Source organism: Phalacrocorax aristotelis, chromosome 8 (genome assembly GCF_949628215.1).
Source record: "Phalacrocorax aristotelis chromosome 8, bGulAri2.1, whole genome shotgun sequence".
Lineage (NCBI taxonomy): Eukaryota > Metazoa > Chordata > Aves > Suliformes > Phalacrocoracidae > Phalacrocorax > Phalacrocorax aristotelis.
Genome location: NC_134283.1, coordinates 22,116,867 through 22,134,088, shown reverse-complemented (window position 1 = coordinate 22,134,088; position 17,222 = coordinate 22,116,867). Strand labels below are relative to the sequence as shown.

At 41.8% G+C, this 17,222-nt stretch overlaps 1 protein-coding gene across 1 annotated transcript in view; it reads right to left on the bottom strand.

The window, feature by feature from the left end:
* Window positions 1-17,222, bottom strand: part of GLG1 (golgi glycoprotein 1) — an 85,586-nt gene that overhangs the window by 17,683 nt on the left and 50,681 nt on the right. The window contains exons 5-10 of the mRNA XM_075101775.1: window positions 12,879-13,082; window positions 12,189-12,260; window positions 9,754-9,937; window positions 7,715-7,929; window positions 1,551-1,672; window positions 791-892 (exon numbers count right to left, since the gene is read on the bottom strand). Of these exons, the coding sequence (XP_074957876.1) occupies window positions 791-892; window positions 1,551-1,672; window positions 7,715-7,929; window positions 9,754-9,937; window positions 12,189-12,260; window positions 12,879-13,082 (899 nt within the window). The remainder of the gene's footprint in view (window positions 1-790; window positions 893-1,550; window positions 1,673-7,714; window positions 7,930-9,753; window positions 9,938-12,188; window positions 12,261-12,878; window positions 13,083-17,222) is intronic.

Below are 17,222 nucleotides of genomic sequence, written 5' to 3'. Positions count from 1 at the left end.
TTTGTTTTCTTTGATTTGAATACCCTTTGCAGTAACCAAAGCTCATGACTTCTTGCCTTATACTCTTTGTGGTCACTGAAAACAATTATTCCACTTCTTGAAGTAAACCCATTTGATGTACTCTACTTCCTCACCTCTCAATCTTCTTCAGAAGCAAAACCACTTATTCTTTCCTCAATGGTCATGTTTATCAAATTTATACTCCCCTCATCTTAACATACAGACAGAGGGGCTCTGTATGTATTTATAACAAAACACTGTCATCTTTGGATGAGAAAGTTGGAAAAGCAGTGCTCCAAAGGGACTTACATCTGCTCTACAGGCTGTAATTCACACCCAGAGAATATGAAAAAAGGCAGAAATGGATGCAGGGAGCCTCTTACAGTGTCTCTTTGTTATATTTAATAGCTTGGTTTTCTTAACTCCCATATTGTAGGACTCCGAGCAGACAAAACAGGTGACCACCTGCACAGAAAGTGACCTTCAATATGGCCAGAGGGACAACTCCTAATTAAGATACATTGAATTTCAGAGCTCAAATGTGAGATGCTTTTTAGGGTTGCATCATTTCTAAGCAAGTACCTGATCTAAGTGGGCACCACTCTTACTTGTTTTAAGCAGCTTTTTGCCTCTAATGTTTTAGACAGGCATTAATGCCCTACAGACCTGGCATGTTTAAAGTCCTCTTTTGGGCAAGCATAAGCTATACTGTTTTACAAGGAACTTCTAATGCATACAAACACTAAATACAAGTATCAAGTGAGCATAAATCTTGGTTTACAGTACGCACTTCCAATCACGAGATATAAAATACTGCAGCTCCAAGAGCCTGTGCTCACAGTCCTCTACCATCTTCTCAGTATACAAGTGCTCCATCAGGCAAGAAAGAATCCTGCAAACAGAAGAAAAAAGTTAGGCAACAGACTTATCATGCTGAGTTTCCTTCTAACAGTTGGTGCTGCCAAATCAGTCCTTCCAACGAACTGTAGATAAGACATTGAGACACAGTGAAGATCTTCCTCTTCCCTCAAAAAGATTACATCTAAAACAGCTGTATACCACATTTGCACCCTCTTAAATTCCATTGTTTTAGTTGTCTCAGAAAGTCTGAGATACAAAAAAACATAAGGAATATTTTATATAAAATCAGACTCAGGAGATAATATATATCAGACCTGAGGATAAAGGAGACATTTGTCTTCACAATATGAGTTTGCTTAACTGGCCTTTCAAGGCTTGCTACTTTTCTTTATGATATTGCTAAAGACTTAAGTAAGAGAAATTAGCACAGCAAGTGTCACAAAGTTAATCTAAGAGCCCAGGATAGCTACGTTCTTCGTGAGTGCTAAACCAGCCCTGTTATAAAAATACTAGCCTGCTTATAGGGCAAAAATGAAGACAGAGCCCAGTTGACATCTCCAACCAAGTATAAACTGCTACTTTGGAGTCCACCATTTCTTGACAGATTTTAGTATATATACTGGTCAGCTGCACAACCTGCATGGATGCCCAACAGAAACAAAAGCCAGTTGTAACTAAGAGACACCTACATTGGGTCTCCAGACCGTATGTGCTTGCAGGCAGTCTGTATCACCGATTCACAGGCCTCATTCAACGCTCGGTCAATGCGGTAATCTGCACCGGGGTCAGTTTCTTGAATCAGTGTTTGAAGCTGGAAGAAAAGTTGTGGACAGGAAAACAAATTATAACGGTCAAAACGAAAGCACTTGCAACCTCTCAGCACTGAAATTCTATGCCAATAAAAACACTACCAGGAATGACCTCTGCCCTACAGTTGCTTATTTTAAGTGCTTGTGCTGCCAACTCAATTACCAGACAAGGGAGTCCAACACTGCTGAAGCCTAATTATCCTTATGAAGCAGACCAGCAACAATGGATGAGACCAGTCACACACTGCAGGTCAACTGTAAACTTGGACCAGTTATATAATACTTTACAAACCAGAAATGGTAAAGTTTCAATATTGTATTTTTGATCCATCCTCATTCCATAAGGCTGACAATACCAAACATGCAAATTTGTCACAATTCCATGAAGACTACTGTCCTAAACTGAAAACTAAATCAATGTTTAAAGACCAGTTGCCTAGCTACAAACAAAGCTTAAAAACCAGTTTTGAATTGCCTGGGGAAGACACAAAAGTTTCACTGAAACACAGGATAAAGTGTCCTGTTCTGCTGGCCCATGAAATATCATTTCCTCAAGTATGCCTGCTCATTCTTTTGGAAGCCAGTAACCACAATTTGGTCAATAGTGCACAATTATATTGTTTTTCCCTTCATATCTATATATACGTACACATATGTATACATGTACATATATACACACTTGCATATAGATATATGTAGACAGACATGAAGGGAATTTCAGTAAATCTCAATCTCACTTAATCTACGGTTTTGGGGCCAATCTACTGCTTTCTGAGCCATCACTCAGCACCGGATCCCCATGCCCCACTTCATTTCCCACCATGCCGTGAATTCCCAAAGACTGACATAGGGCAGACCAGTATCATCATTAGACAGGCAAACATTTTTAGCAGACAAATTTGGAGCAAAAAACCAACAGAGCTTGCTTAGAAGGCAGCTGCACACTGACATCAAATGGTCTATGCTGTTAACATCTTGACATTTACTTAATGATTTTGTTACTGGCCCCAGCCCAACTAAATCAAAAGCACAGTTAAAATTTTATCCTACATCTTTCGAAATCTGCACCTAAACACTATCCAGAAAACTTTCAGGGCAAAGCCTAACATCACAAAACACAGAAAAGAAAAAAGCATCAGAGAACTGGAAAAAAAAAATAAGCTAGCACTCTTTATCCGATAGGAAACTTGCAATCAAGGGGACAGACCACAGACTGCCTGGGAGGAACACAGGATTTCCTGCAGCTCGCTCCTGGCCAAAGTTAATTAGGCCCAGCCTCAATTTCTAAGGGATGCAGGCAGCTTGGAAGAGTGCTGCCTAGCAGGCACAAGCTGTTGGTTCAAGAATTCTTGGGATATTTTCATTAAAAAGTAATAATAAAAAAAAGAAGCATTTTATACAACTCTGAGGTCAAACAGAAGCCAATACAGAATAGGAGCTGCATCTTAATCAGCAGAATTGAGAAATGCTTCATCCTTCACAAACTTCCTAAGAGTCAGAAGTGCAAGGAGGAAAAGAATATGGTTGTTCTGCTGGCATGCACACACACTCAGAGCCTACGTGGACAGGCAATACTCTGCACGTAAAGTGCTGGGCTCGCTTCATGTCAGATGTTTACATATGAATATGGATCAAGTATGATTACTGAAATTACTCCCTCAAGGACAAATAGGTGAATAAAACCTCAAACCTTGCCTTTTTTTTTTTTTTTTTACACACAGATTAAATAAACTAGTCAGAGTATTACAGGATTCTTCCTCAGGTCTCAGCTTAAGTGGGTTTTTGTGTTGCTATCAAGTGAAAGAGGCCAAAGCGCACTGGGTATGACAGTTCAGAGGCACCACATTGCCTCCTAGTCTCTCTGCCCTGTTTTGGGCACTACTGCAGAATTCCCAGTCCCGATTCTCAACCACGTGCAAGATGTGCAGCAGCAAGCCACCTGCCCTGACTGCAGGGGCAAGGGGCTAATTTGGCATCAGCAATAAAAGTGAAGGTTTTATAGCATCTTCCTTCCTCCCACAACAAATCCTTGTAGCTGAAAAGCAGCTGGATAACCCTTAAAATCCGCTGAACTCTTATCTTGATAGGGAACTAAATTAACAATTCACCATTGGTTTATTAGCTGTATTAGAAATTGAAAGCAGAAATATCTGCCCTTTTAGCAAGGATTATAGTTTTACCTACTCAAGGGACTGAACAGAAAAAACAAAGATAAGACCAGAGCAACATGAAGTAACATATCTGAGGAACAGTTTCCCAGCACCTATAATACAAAATATTGCTTTCATTGAGCAACACCACAGCTTCTAGACACTGCTGGTACAGCTGCAAATCTTTTAAGGGCTGATGCTCACAATTAAGGGACACATATCTGCTGTCTGATGACCTGCAGCATCACAAACCCACTCTTCCTACACACAGGATCTCCATCTTTGAAGGATAACATTACAATAATATTTGCAGAAGACCATTTAATGACTGGAACATACCCAAGCTGTATATGCTTCCCCAAAGGAAAGAGAAGCTTGTTTTACACAGGAAGACATGCTCCTGAAGTAGTATCTCATTCCAGTGGTGTTTTTTTTTTCCTTAAAACGCATGCCCCTACAGAAGTACATTAATAGTATAAATAACAGAACCCCTATCCTTTGCTTCAGAACAGGCAGAGCACTCTGATATGGCAATGCCAAACTGCAAACAGTCTTTAAAGAGGGCACATTGCTAGAGTGTACCTGTGATATGCCAGAGTAAGGAAGGAACTTAAGCCTACAGTTAGGCAAGATAAAGCTGACTAAACACCCAGGAGGTTTTTTTGAACTTAGGCTGAACCATTTATGTTACACAGAAAGGCATCGTTCCTCTAGCATTTACAGAACTTGGGCACTTTGGCAAGTTCACTGATCAAGACCGAGACAAAAAACCACACAGCTCTCAGACGTTTTGTGTCTAGGCATGCCTCTTGCACAACAGCACGGTTAATCACAAGCACAGACTCTCATATGCAAGGTCATTCTGGCTGAGATGTCACAAGAAATGAAACCCCTCAGATCAAGAAATCAGGGTTTGAGAACACATTTCATTGACACTTTTAAACACAAAGAATCACTCTCATTCCTCCTGCAGGAAATAGTACAAGCAGATGCTCTTGCAGGAAAGTAAAGCCATGAAGGTTCTTCGGTTTTGTTTTATTGTTCTGGGATTCTTCGTGTTGTTTTTGGCAGACAGGCAAATATCCTCCTTCCATGAGGCAAGCAGAATCAGAGCAAACCTTGACAGACAGGACGGGAAGTAAAGAGAGATCCAAATTAGGTGTTTCCTGTTCCAATTTCCTCAAGCAAACTGTCTAGGCAAGTGCATCTGAAGAATTTCAGGACTAGTCCTACTGCTTTAAGCTAGCCAAGAAATTGGAGTGCTGTATTGGTGTTACCTACTGATGCTACTAAAAGCACAGGGACACAAGTTTTTGACTCCACACAGAAAAGACGACATCTGGAGATGGGCCCAAAGCTCTGCAGCTAGCTCTGCTTGGACAACCCCATAGCAACAATGCCATCTTCCTCTGTTTCCGCAGGCAGTCGAGATGCCACAGACCAGTAGTTCCACCATCAACAGCCGCATCAAAGTTCAATCCAAGAGCATCAGCACCATATTCCTAAAGTATGAACAGCCCAAGAACATCAGAAAGCAAGGACCAACAGCAGCCAGCTTTGGTCTAGCTGGACTTTGGCTGAAGCACTGTGGACTAAACAGTAGCCAGGAAGTAAGCACGCAGGAGATGGCTGAAGCAGACATCCTATTTGCACATGAGGAGCCACTGATCAGAGGTACAAAGTGATAGGACATCTCACTGATTACATTGTAGACAAAAAACCCCACACCAAACCAAAACAGTCCATGCTTTTTGATGCAGTCTGCTTATTAGATTTTTGAAACCCCGACACAGGTCAGACTTTCCCCCATGAATGAATTTACCAAAGAAGACCTTCTGAGACCATCCACATGTCTCAAAAACTGAAGATGGCAATGAAGAAGCTAAGAAATCAGCTTCAGAAAACCATCAGTGGCTCAGCAGAAGCATGTGTCAAAGGAGCTCTCTAGGTATCCAAAGGAAATTAACTAGATCCAGCTACTATAAAGGGATGGACCTCTAACTTGCCTTCTCTGCAGCCTGTCATATGGGCCAATCTCATATGACAGTCTCTTGCACAAGCTGCATGGTACCTAGAAGGGTTTCAGGCAATATTCTCCTCCTTACAAATACAATTTACCTATCATAGAAGGTAAAAGCAAGCAGCTCATTCTAACACAATAAAATCAAACTAGAACAAAACCAGTGACAGCTGAGACAACCATTACCATTCACATATAAAAATATCAACAAGTGATTTACCACCTCAGAAATCGTAAGCAGCTACATAATAGCATCATGCCAGTCCTCAGGAACACAGAGCACTGGAATGTTCATCCTATTCTTGCACTCATGTATTTCCTCTTGCCCATAAAAATATGGACAAACTAATTGTATTTTATAAAATCAACACTTAATTTGCTCCTGCTGTCTTTTGCACAGAGAACAGAACACAGGTCATTCAACTTGAAGGGGAGTCATGGACAAGCCTTGCTGTTGCATCAGCTTACTGTACAAAAATAAAGCAGAAGCTTAAGTATAAGAGAAGTGGAAAAAAAAAACCCCTATAGACTTCTACAGACATTCTTTTTCCCCAAAAGTCTGAAATCTCACGTCACTTGGGGGTTCCCTGCCTTGATTTATGACTTGTTCTGAACAGGCATCCCCAAAAGTCTGAACTCTCATATCACTTGGGGGTTCCCTGCCTTGATTTATGACTTGTTCTGAACAAGCACTTCATGATCAGGAAGTTGAACTGATCTTCTGACAGTTTGCAAATAATCAAGTTCTGAGGCAGCAAGTTCCATTTCATATTTAAACAGAAACAAGTATTCAGTTTTTCACACTAGTGTTGCAAAGCATAAGTCATGCGCTACAGCTTACCGCAGAAATGACTCAAACTGTACAGCTGCTGCACCAATACACCTGGTATTTATGCAGAAATAAGCTTCAGCACAAAAGCATCCTATCCCTTACAAAAATTTGACAGATATTCATTTATCTTTGCTAACATACACAAATGGCCAACATTTTGGCTCAGGCTTTAAGCTACCTTTACACAGAAAACAGACTGCAGTGGGTCTGTGTATGCTTTTGACCTTTGCAATGTATCTCCCCAGATTCCCACCTCTGCACTAACACTCCCTAGCCATTTTTAGCATTGATGCCGCTTTTCCAGGTTCATGGGTCATTAAAAGCAGGTATTAAGTACAAAAATTTAATATTACATTAAAAAGCACTAATGAGTTTGAACAAATATCAAACAATTTTTTTCAATTTAAAGAGATGACAAACAGGATGCATCTGGGCCAAAATGGAGTCTAAAAAAGGCAAAAGAATCATCCTGTTTTAAAGAGGTAATTTGGAGAAGAACGACATTTTCTTCAGTGGCTGCAACTACAACGATGTGCAGCAGTATGTTGTACCTACCTGCCCCATAAGTTCCACTTCTATCATTAACGCTGAATGAAATAGCAAAAACAAAACTGAGTGGAAAGGTGCTTTGAGAAGATTTAGTGCATTTCTGATGACAGGGCATAGGAAGAGAAGGAAAGGAAAGGGAATGTTTTAACACTGAAAAAAAACAGTTTCCCTACATCTTGCACCCAGGAGAGAATTCCATGATTTGAGAGCTGCTGGAGAAGAGCTACTAGAGATCCAAGTACAAGATCCAGAGCAAAACAATCTAAAATGTATTTTTTGACAGGAACACACCACATTACTAATGTGCTGCTAGATACCAAGTTACACCTCATGCCATGACAATTACACAGCTGCCTCCAGCATTCATTGGTACCCAGCAGAGCCAGACTGCCTGCAGAAGAATCTCCATCATAAGGCAAAACTTGAACCGACAAGTCAGTGCTTCTACCAACTGAGCAACCTGGAAGCGACGTGATAAAAAAAAGCATCTTACTGCCTGCTGACAATTCAGCCCGACGTTTCCCTTTTCGCCCCGTACTACTTTCATCAGGCAATGCAGGGTGCGACCTTTCCGATGCAGGCCTGAGCAGTGGTGTTCAATCTCCCCTCGGCAGCTCAGGATGATTTCTGGGCTCAGTGAGAAGTCTTCCATTAGCATGCGCCGGTAATCCAACATTTCACCCTGGCACTCGCTGCTCACTTGTCGACCTAAGCCAAGAGAAGATCATGTGATTTAGTATTAATGCTTAGCAGAGCCCTACTTGACCTATGCTACCATCATGTTGGAAGAACAGGGATGATGACCACACACTGGACAACACTATGTTGCAAAAAATGTGCTAGACTAGACATGCTGGTGATTAAACCAGTTGTAATGGTAGCTCCCAGCATTTAATTGAACGTGTAAAATAGCCAGTCTATAGATTCAATGCATGGATTTGAAAAAAAAAGGATTCCTGACATAATAGCAGAATCTTATTTTGGATTTAACATTCTAGGAGGTGCTTTAGAAGAACAGCTGAAAGTGCTCAGTGGATCTAAAGCTCTGTGGTACAGGCCAGCTCTTCCCTGCAAGCTCAAGGGCACGTTTTATCACTGTAGGAAGAAAAATCACCGTTGGTATTTTACCAGCTTGATATGTAATTGGGGGAGGAATTTTTCCAGACAGCAGGTTAAACAGTATCTGAGGAAGAGGTTTTCTAGAGCAATAGCACATACTTGATCAGGCAGCCAAAACACAGAACAGAATGTTACCAAGAGTATGTATGTAGTGTCTAATAAACAACTGCAGTTGCACAGAAATCTAACTTTAGTCAATGCTTAGATCTGCTATAAGCTTTCCTACAGACCTCATGTAGACAGTTTGTTGGTTTTGGGTTTTTTCAATCAAAAGGAACGTGTCTTTTTTGGCATGCCATCCCCCGGCACCCATACCTATTCATATGTATACAACGCCCCACACAACGGAGGTCCTACACTCCCAACAAGGGCTCGCACGCATTATAATACAGACACATGGAGGTGTGTGGAATTAGTGTTCCTCCTGGGCTATGCTTCATGCATGAGCCACACACTGCAGAACCTGTTCCACTGTAAAAGTGGAAGTTAATAACTGAATTGCAGTTTTCTGCATGTAATTCAGGAAAGCACCTGCCCTACTGCAGGGAGAAGGAAAAAGACCCACAACTTCCCCACAAACCATTTCCACATTGATCACAAGCAATGAGTTATTCAAACTCACAAAGGCACAGACTGCTTATGGTGTTAGGGCAGCCTTTCCCTCCCATGCCAGGGGCATTGCAGCATGCAGCCCTGTCACTGGATCAGAAACCACCCAGCTGCATGCCAAGAGGGAAACAATTCTTCAGAACAGATCTGCAGGATATTCTGTGTCATTTTACATGTTATGGCAATTTCACAGAGAACCTTTAGCATGGTCCTGCTGCATAGGGCCTTCTAACGCCTTTGGGACAGCTGCTGGTGTTAGGACATCTCCAGCTTACACTAACTTAAAGGAAAAAAGAATATTCTCACAATTCCCTTCCTTCTATGTAAAAAAAACCTAGAGTTAAAGAAATTAAGGCATTTACCCAAGCTACTAAACTGCAAGGAAAGAACGTTACTTACAAGAGGCAGAGGACAGAGTATGCCTGATAAGCATGTTCTTTTTTCTGTGTTTTAACCCAGTAGCAGATTTAATGCTTACTACATAAAGGAAGAAAAAAAGCTGCTTGAATTCACAGTGAGTAGACTGATTTGCAATTACACATCATCAGTCCAAGTGGGATTTGCTATTTTGTATTTTAAACTTCTTGCCTACACAATAGGAGTCAGCATCAGAGGTTTACTCAGCTATTCTGATCTTCAAAACAGTGATGAAAGCATTATAAGAAACTTTCCTCTGAACCAAGGTTTGGAAAAGGTTACTTGGAGAAGGAGACTGTAAATACATGTTGAAGCTGAACATCCAAGAGAAACTTTTAAAATCAAGGTCCTGGCAAGTCACACATCTCTTGATTGAATTCCACTTACCTCTGTGCACAGCAGATTCTAAGCACATCAACAGATAGGAAAGCCTGGCTTCCCGAGACCGGGGAAGGTTCTCCACATTACAGCGATACTTCTTCAGATCACTTTTACAGGACTTTGCCAGTGAGTAACTAACTTTGTAGTCTTGAGCAATCAGCTTCTGGCGGGTTGTCAGCGCATCACGACACTGCAGGAGATATATCGGAATGGCTGAATGAGCTTCCACACGCTGGTGGCAGAGAGCTAGACCTGCTGCTGTTAAGTTTTCAAGTTGTGTTTCAAAAGATGACTGATGCTTTAGAATTCATGCGTTTAAGCTGGACTGCAGTTAAATTTCATTTGTCTCAGAAACCACAGAGTTAGTGCACGCCAAGGTCAACAGATCAAGTGTTTTAAAGGCAGCAGCTCTCTGCAGAGCGCTTCTTAAAACTGCACATTCATCCACAGCTTTTTGTGAAGAGCTATGGCTGACAGCATGACTCATTCTTGGTAACTAGGATCAGTTGCTGACATTTATCCCAGCTGTGGTACACACACACCCTATGCCCTCAAGTAACAACTTTTTTAGTCACATTTACAAAATAGTGTGGGGTTTGATTTGTTCTGCAATGTGCCAAACAGATGACAGCAGAAAGCAGTCTAACCATGGGAACTTCTAGCCATTTGCCACAATGGGTGAGGCTCACAAGGATGCACTGGGGCCAAACTTCAACCCAGCAGCTGCAAGAACCACCCCCTAAATTTCATCCTAAAAAGGGCCTGTAAAAACACTGCTATGCTTCATAGCTTTTGGTTTAAATTATATGAAATTTAAATGTGAGGGCTGCAGATAATTCAGAACAGCTCAGGCAAATTTGTCCATTCTTGGTGTATTTGAAAGGAAGGAAAACTGTGCATGTGTAGGGTGGGGAGAACAGGGAGTTCTTGGCACAAAGAACAGAGAAGCCCGATAGCCCTCTCCCCTTCTTTACATCAGGTTTTTGACTGTTCTCCTCCTCTTTCCCATACCTAGTCCAGGACCTGGAAAGCCCTACTCCAAGATATTGCCGCCACCTCCTTCATGCTCCCATCTCTGTGCCATGACTGAAACCTTGGGACTGGACAGACAAAGCTCTGGACACAGGGAGATTCAGGGTCACAGACAGCTCATCCCCTAAAGCAGAGGGAGGTTGGGTACAGCCAGGGAGCCTGGCCTGGTGAGTAGTTTTGGATTATACAAAGCAAGCCACCCACTAGGCAGCTATTGTTGGCTATGTGTGTATACAGCAGCTGATGCCATCAGCAAGGAGGGACTTTTTACTGGGTAACAGCCTCTACAAAACTAGTGACATTGCAGATGGTCCAACCTGGGCAGCTACAAGAGAACCAGACCTTGTGTTCCTGCTGCTCTGCAAACTGCACCCTCAGAGCATCTGCCCCATCTCCCTACCAACTCACCTGCTACAGCTTTGTCTAACTTCTCAACATCTTAACATTCCTATCTTCAAGAGCTGATCATGGAAAAGGCCCCTCAAAAACCACCACTGTCTCTGTACGACCAAAACCAGGTTAAGCAAAAATAGCAGCCCGTTTCAGTAATGTGCTTGTACAAAATGAAGCTTTGTTTCAAGCCCTCAGGGATCACTCTAAGTTTTGAACTTGTTAACTGGAACCAAGCTTTCAGTTAACCAACGCATTTGAAGAAAAGGCAATTAGTCTGATCCCTCCAGGCCTCTGAATCAGGCTCCTTCAGCAGAGCTTCTCCAAGGAAGGCTTTACAGATATCCATCTTCACATCCTTTCAGAGAGATGATATAATTCCATATGATCCCAAACACTATGATGCTGCTTCCAAAAAGCACTGACAGCATTGCTGCCTTCCCAAAATACCTACACCAATAATCTCTTTTCAGTTTCCAGAACAACATTTTTGTTGCTGTTGAACAACATCTTCAGGAAAAACATAAGGAAATCTTCAATAACTGAACTGTGCATCTTTCCCACAGTATTTGCTGCTTTGTAATCAGATGCTCATAGCCCTGAAAACAGAAGTGAAACGCACACAGGTTCCCCTGTGCTGAGGCATTCGGGCATTTTGTTTCTAATCTGTACTTTATGACAGCATTTTCCAAGGCTTACCCCAGCACGGTGCAACTTCTTTAAACACTCAGTCCAGTGCTACCACTTGAGCTCCATCCCTACCTTCCCAAATTACCCACCCAAAAGCTTTGATTTATTTAAAATCTTAAAGGCTGCAACTTGAGTACAATTAATTCAAGTCATCAGCACTTAGCTGGAAATACGAACATATCAAAGCAAAAGCATCTGTTAAAGCAGTCTGTTATCTGACCACGTAGAAGAATGGATTCTCCTCAACACTGGAAAAGAATAACATAGCCTGGACTGATGAATGACCTGATGATTTCTGCATTAAGGACTTGTCTAAGACAGATACCTACCTTTTCACTCATTGATTCTTCAAACTTGTGATTAAAGAGGCACTTGTAGACACGGCCTTCCCCAGCCTGAGTCTGTGAAAGAGAACAGTAACATTTACCATTAAAGATAAAGACTTTTAATGTCTAACGAGCAAGCTAAACTACACCTAGAGAGATTTAGTTTTTAAACTGGAAATATATTCAAGTTAATATTTCAAATGACAGTGATAGCTTCTGTACTATAAAAATCTTAAATTTTATTACATTAAAAAATCTAGTTTGTTCATCACCCTTTTAGTGAGCTCAGCTGATACAAGCTAATTCAGAACAAACAACACATCTTTCCAGCTCATCACTCCAGGGACAAGGAGTGCTGTGAGTAGAGTCAGACCAGGCTCACTTTTTGCAACAGCTTACCAAGCAGAAGGGAGCAGTCACTTACCTTTGATACCTCCTCTCCGTTCAAGTCACTCTCCCTGTCACACCAGCTCTGATGCCCATTAAACCATTTATGCCAATTCAGTTCATTAACCCACTGGAAATAATGCTTGGTGAGTGAGATTAATACCAAATTTATTGCAGAAGTGACAGCTACAAGGCATCTGTTTTCAGTATTACATGATCTTGCTCAGCTTCACTCTACCATTCCATTCCTTCTTCCAATTTTTTTATGGACTACGGTAGAAGAGAAGGCAAGAGGAAACTACTCACGTTTTCACAAAATCGTTCTCTATCATCTCGGCACGCAAAGTAGAGATGCCGGTCCAAGTGGAAGTCATCCGAAGAGAGTTCAGCTACACGAAGTATTGCTTTCTTACATTGATCAGAAACCTGAACTCCAGGATCAGTCTCCTCTGCCTCTTTTACCAGACCTTTTTCCAGGCATGCCACCACTTCTCCTTGTGAGTGGGCATCCTGTATGAGAACAAGACGACAATATCTGTAACCAAGCACTTACATCAAGTAATCTCTGATTCTGGATAAGCACCACATAAATTAAGCAACAAACTGTCTACATAGACATCCAAAAGTTCACCCTAAACTGCATTTACATTCAGAGGAGGCAACAGTTAATATCTGTACTATCCACACACTTTATACATCACCATCCTGCTGATGGTCACCATGAAATGCCCCCCTCCAATGCTCTGGGTTTGTTTTATGTGACTTAATGAGATTATCATTACTTAGTCACACTGCTCAGAGCAGTTTAACAAAACGGCCGAACGATCTTTAATCTGACACAGCTCTCTTTGCACCATGGCAACAGCAAGCAACAGCATCACATTGAGAACATACTTGGGGGAGAGAAAAATAGTTCCTCTATGCTGACACAAGCCTTCAGTTTGGGTGGTGTTAATTAGTGATGCTAAAAAGGCCAAAGAAGAGCTTTGACCAATGTAGGCTTCTCCATGCTAATTCCTTCATTAAGGCAAAAAAAAAAAAATTCAAAGCATTCAAGAGTAGATGAAAACCCAGACAAAGCAATTCTGGCCAAACACCATACACCACATCCACTGTCTTGCAAGCCTGAAGACACTTTTGGACTATGACCAGCAACTGCAAATAAATGTAGAGAGCCTGTGATTTGTATGAAAGCCTAGAAGAAGCAGAATGAAGCTGATAAAAGCTCCATTTAGTTTCCTACGTCTTTTTACATGTTTAGAAAGGGACCTGTACCCCCTCTACAACTCTGTAGAAGGTCTGACTCCTTTAATAAACAAGAACTCTTCTAGAACATATCTGTCAAGGCTTCTGCAAGTTTTTCCTGGGAAGAACACCTTAATTTATGCTGCCCTGTTGTGAGAGGATATTGCTACTAAACCTATATTAGACTATCTGGAGTATACAACAAGGCATGCACATTTGCACACCTCTGAATTGCTCAACGTGGCATTTGCAATAACCATTTAGGAGCTATCCCTTCAGCTCATTCTGTCGAGCAGGTTCATCCATTGCTGTTGCAGCAGCAACATGAGTAAGAGAGCAGTGTCCATAAAATATGACCATAACTATTCAAAGCCATGCAACTCTTCCAAATCTTTTTGTTCTGAGATGTCTTCTCAGGCCCACAGCCTTTGATTCCTGTTTTAACTCTGCTAGACTTGGAGCAAAAGCAGAATTGGCCGATTACAAAGTTGTAAACACAACCCAGAAGCATAATCAGTTTTAAAGGGCTAAAAGTAGATTTCCCATTTAAAAAAAGGCAAAACCACCAAAACTCCTTATTTTGGTTTGCTCTTTTCTTTAAGTGGGAACTGGCCTACTCCACATGCTGGCCAGATATCAGCATCTTTGAAGAAATATAATTACATACCAACAGCCCCTTTAGGACTGAACCCAAAATGGATCTGAGGGAATACTAGTTAGCAGTACATTCGCCACATTACTTAAAATTGCCGTATATCCATAACCATGCCAAACACAAACACTGTTCTGCAAATCCTTGTAGTCAGTCATAGGTAGTAATTACAGCTGAGGAGACGGCAAGCTTAAATGATTGAGAACTAGTCTGAAGCTCCTCTGACAGTTTTTTTTTTTTCTCCAGCCTAGGTGAGGTTGCAGCTGAGAGGCAAGGGAGACGAAGATTACTCACTCACCTGCAGCCTCCCCTTGCAAGCCGAAGAGGGCACAAGGCAAGCTTTTCCTGGTAGGAAAATCAGAAGTTTCCTGGTTTCTTGCAGCACGGATCTGGATTCCTGGTCAGAGTCCTACTGTGTATGAAACTAAACCTATTTTTGATAGTCTAGTGAAAGTGGATTTCCATATGCTGGATGCTGAATGTTTACTCTTGCATTTCAGGGACACGACATGAAATGACTCATTTATTGCATTACTTCACAAATACAATTTTTACATTTGGGTAGATCATCCTGCAGTGCTGGCTACTCTGCTGCCGGGTATTAGAGCAGTTTTAAAACATGTCAGACTTAACAGAAATAGAAACACACACAAGTCAACCCAGACGGCTCCTGAAAGATGCGGGCCTGCCCTCTCCTCCTACCTCCAAGCATTTACATGCCTTGTTGTCATGCCACTAGTGTTTTTGTGCTCACTTGATGCTGTTTGGGAGCCACTGACCGAATATGGAGGTTTTTTTCAGGCAGGTCAGGTCTCTGAATGCTAGTGCTTTCCAGTTAAGTGAGCTTAAGGAGGTCTTAACTCTTCGTTTCTTCAGAAGTGCATGAAGGCAGCCATGCTACTGGCCAAAGTATAGATGGAACTTTATGAACGTGGTTTAGAGAAATATCACTGAAAGCTTTAATCATAGGCTAACACCTACTGTATTTAAGGTTGTACAACCTCTTATTGAGGACTGGAGGGGATAAACATATGTATGGCTGCACTCAACCATCTTTTTCTAAAGCACCTGGCGATCAAAAGTTTGACAGGCTCACCCTAAGGATGGCAGGACAGCTTTGACACATTTGCAGTACCTGCATCACTTCGCAGCTCTATGCCATGCAGAGCTGCCTGTTTCCCACCTGCGCTCCACAGGCCGCCAGTCCTGTGCCTGCTGCGGCTCTGCTGTGGAACAAATCCCAAAGCTTTTCCTCTATCCAGCACCCTATTAGTTGGAAAACCTCCATCTTAGAGTTGAAGACCTCTAAGTTTACTCCACAAGTCAGGACTCCCCAGAATTGCTGCAGGGGCTTACAGAGTCTAAGCCTCATTTCTCCAGTGCAACACAGTGAAATACAAGAGATTAAACCTAAAAAACACACATTTCTTGGTATTGTTGCCTCACCACCACTATCAACCCTAAATGGAGAATTTTAAGTGAAAGTTGCAAAGATCTGTTAAACACACTAAACAACTATCTAGTCTGGAGCGCCTTGAAACTCTGCATAGTTTAGGAAAGGATACATTTAGATGCCCAAAGGATACAAGCAGCTTTCCAATACCGTTCTACAGCACTTTGAGCCACAGAGAAACGGAACTAAGTTCTAAATGTGCCCAAGCAAATGCCCTTCAGCACAATGCTTTGGGAGGTTTTAATTCCGATGACCAAAATTCAAACTCCAGGCACATGGTTTTAGGCCAAGACAGAATTTTAAAATCCTTGGTCTTACTATTCATTTTCCATCAGAGATTTCTACTGGGGGGGGCATAGTTTAGGCTTTGCAATTCTTGGTTTGGAGTTTTTTGGTTGAGGTTTTTTCCCCCCCCCTCAATTTTTTTTCCTTTTCATAAGCTCCCCCAGAAAAGATTTTAGTCTGAGACATGCCATGCCTTGAGTTCATGACTGTTCTAGCTGCAGACTTGCAGAGAGACCCTAGAAAAGTGACCAGAAAAGAGTCAAGAGTGGAAAGGAGCAGTAGGGGGGAGGGTAAAACATAACCTGTCTTATCAGCATAGCACCTTGCACTGAACAGCCATGCTGACTTACTGGAGCCAGAGCAGTCAAGGCTATAGAAAACTGCACAGCAGATCTATTGCGAGTTCCAGTTGGGCACGCCACCTGGCTAACCTGGACACGAGGGTTACGAGGATGGCTCTTAGACAAGCCAATTCCCACTGCTTCAGCTGATAGTACACTGCTATAGTACTACATTAACTAAACAAAGGCTGAGCTGAATGTTAACGCTTCTCATCTAGACTCATTTCCCCTCTGTGTCCAGTACTACTATGGAACTAGGGAACGTGAGAGCAACTGTATTCAAAGCACTTAGGGATGAAAAAAAGCATGAAAACAATGGCCTCCTAATGTGCCTTTAAGAATCTGAAAAATACTATTATCTGGTAACGTACTCCAACAGCTGTGCAACTGACACTTATATAGCCTTCATTGTGGCAAATAATCAACTCTGGTTTAGACAGCATGGCTAAATCCAGCACCTGGGCCACTATATACTACCCACTAGTTTGATACAATCCTGGACATTACTGGAATCAGGAAAGCAGCTCAAGAAGAAATGCTCCATTGCAATTACCAATTTCAAATTAGATCCTTACAGCATGAAAGCAAAGCAAGCTTTAAGTACCAGGAGACCAAATTCACTATAAACAAGCCAACTGGAAAGGTGACTGAAACTACTACTAAATATTTCTCTA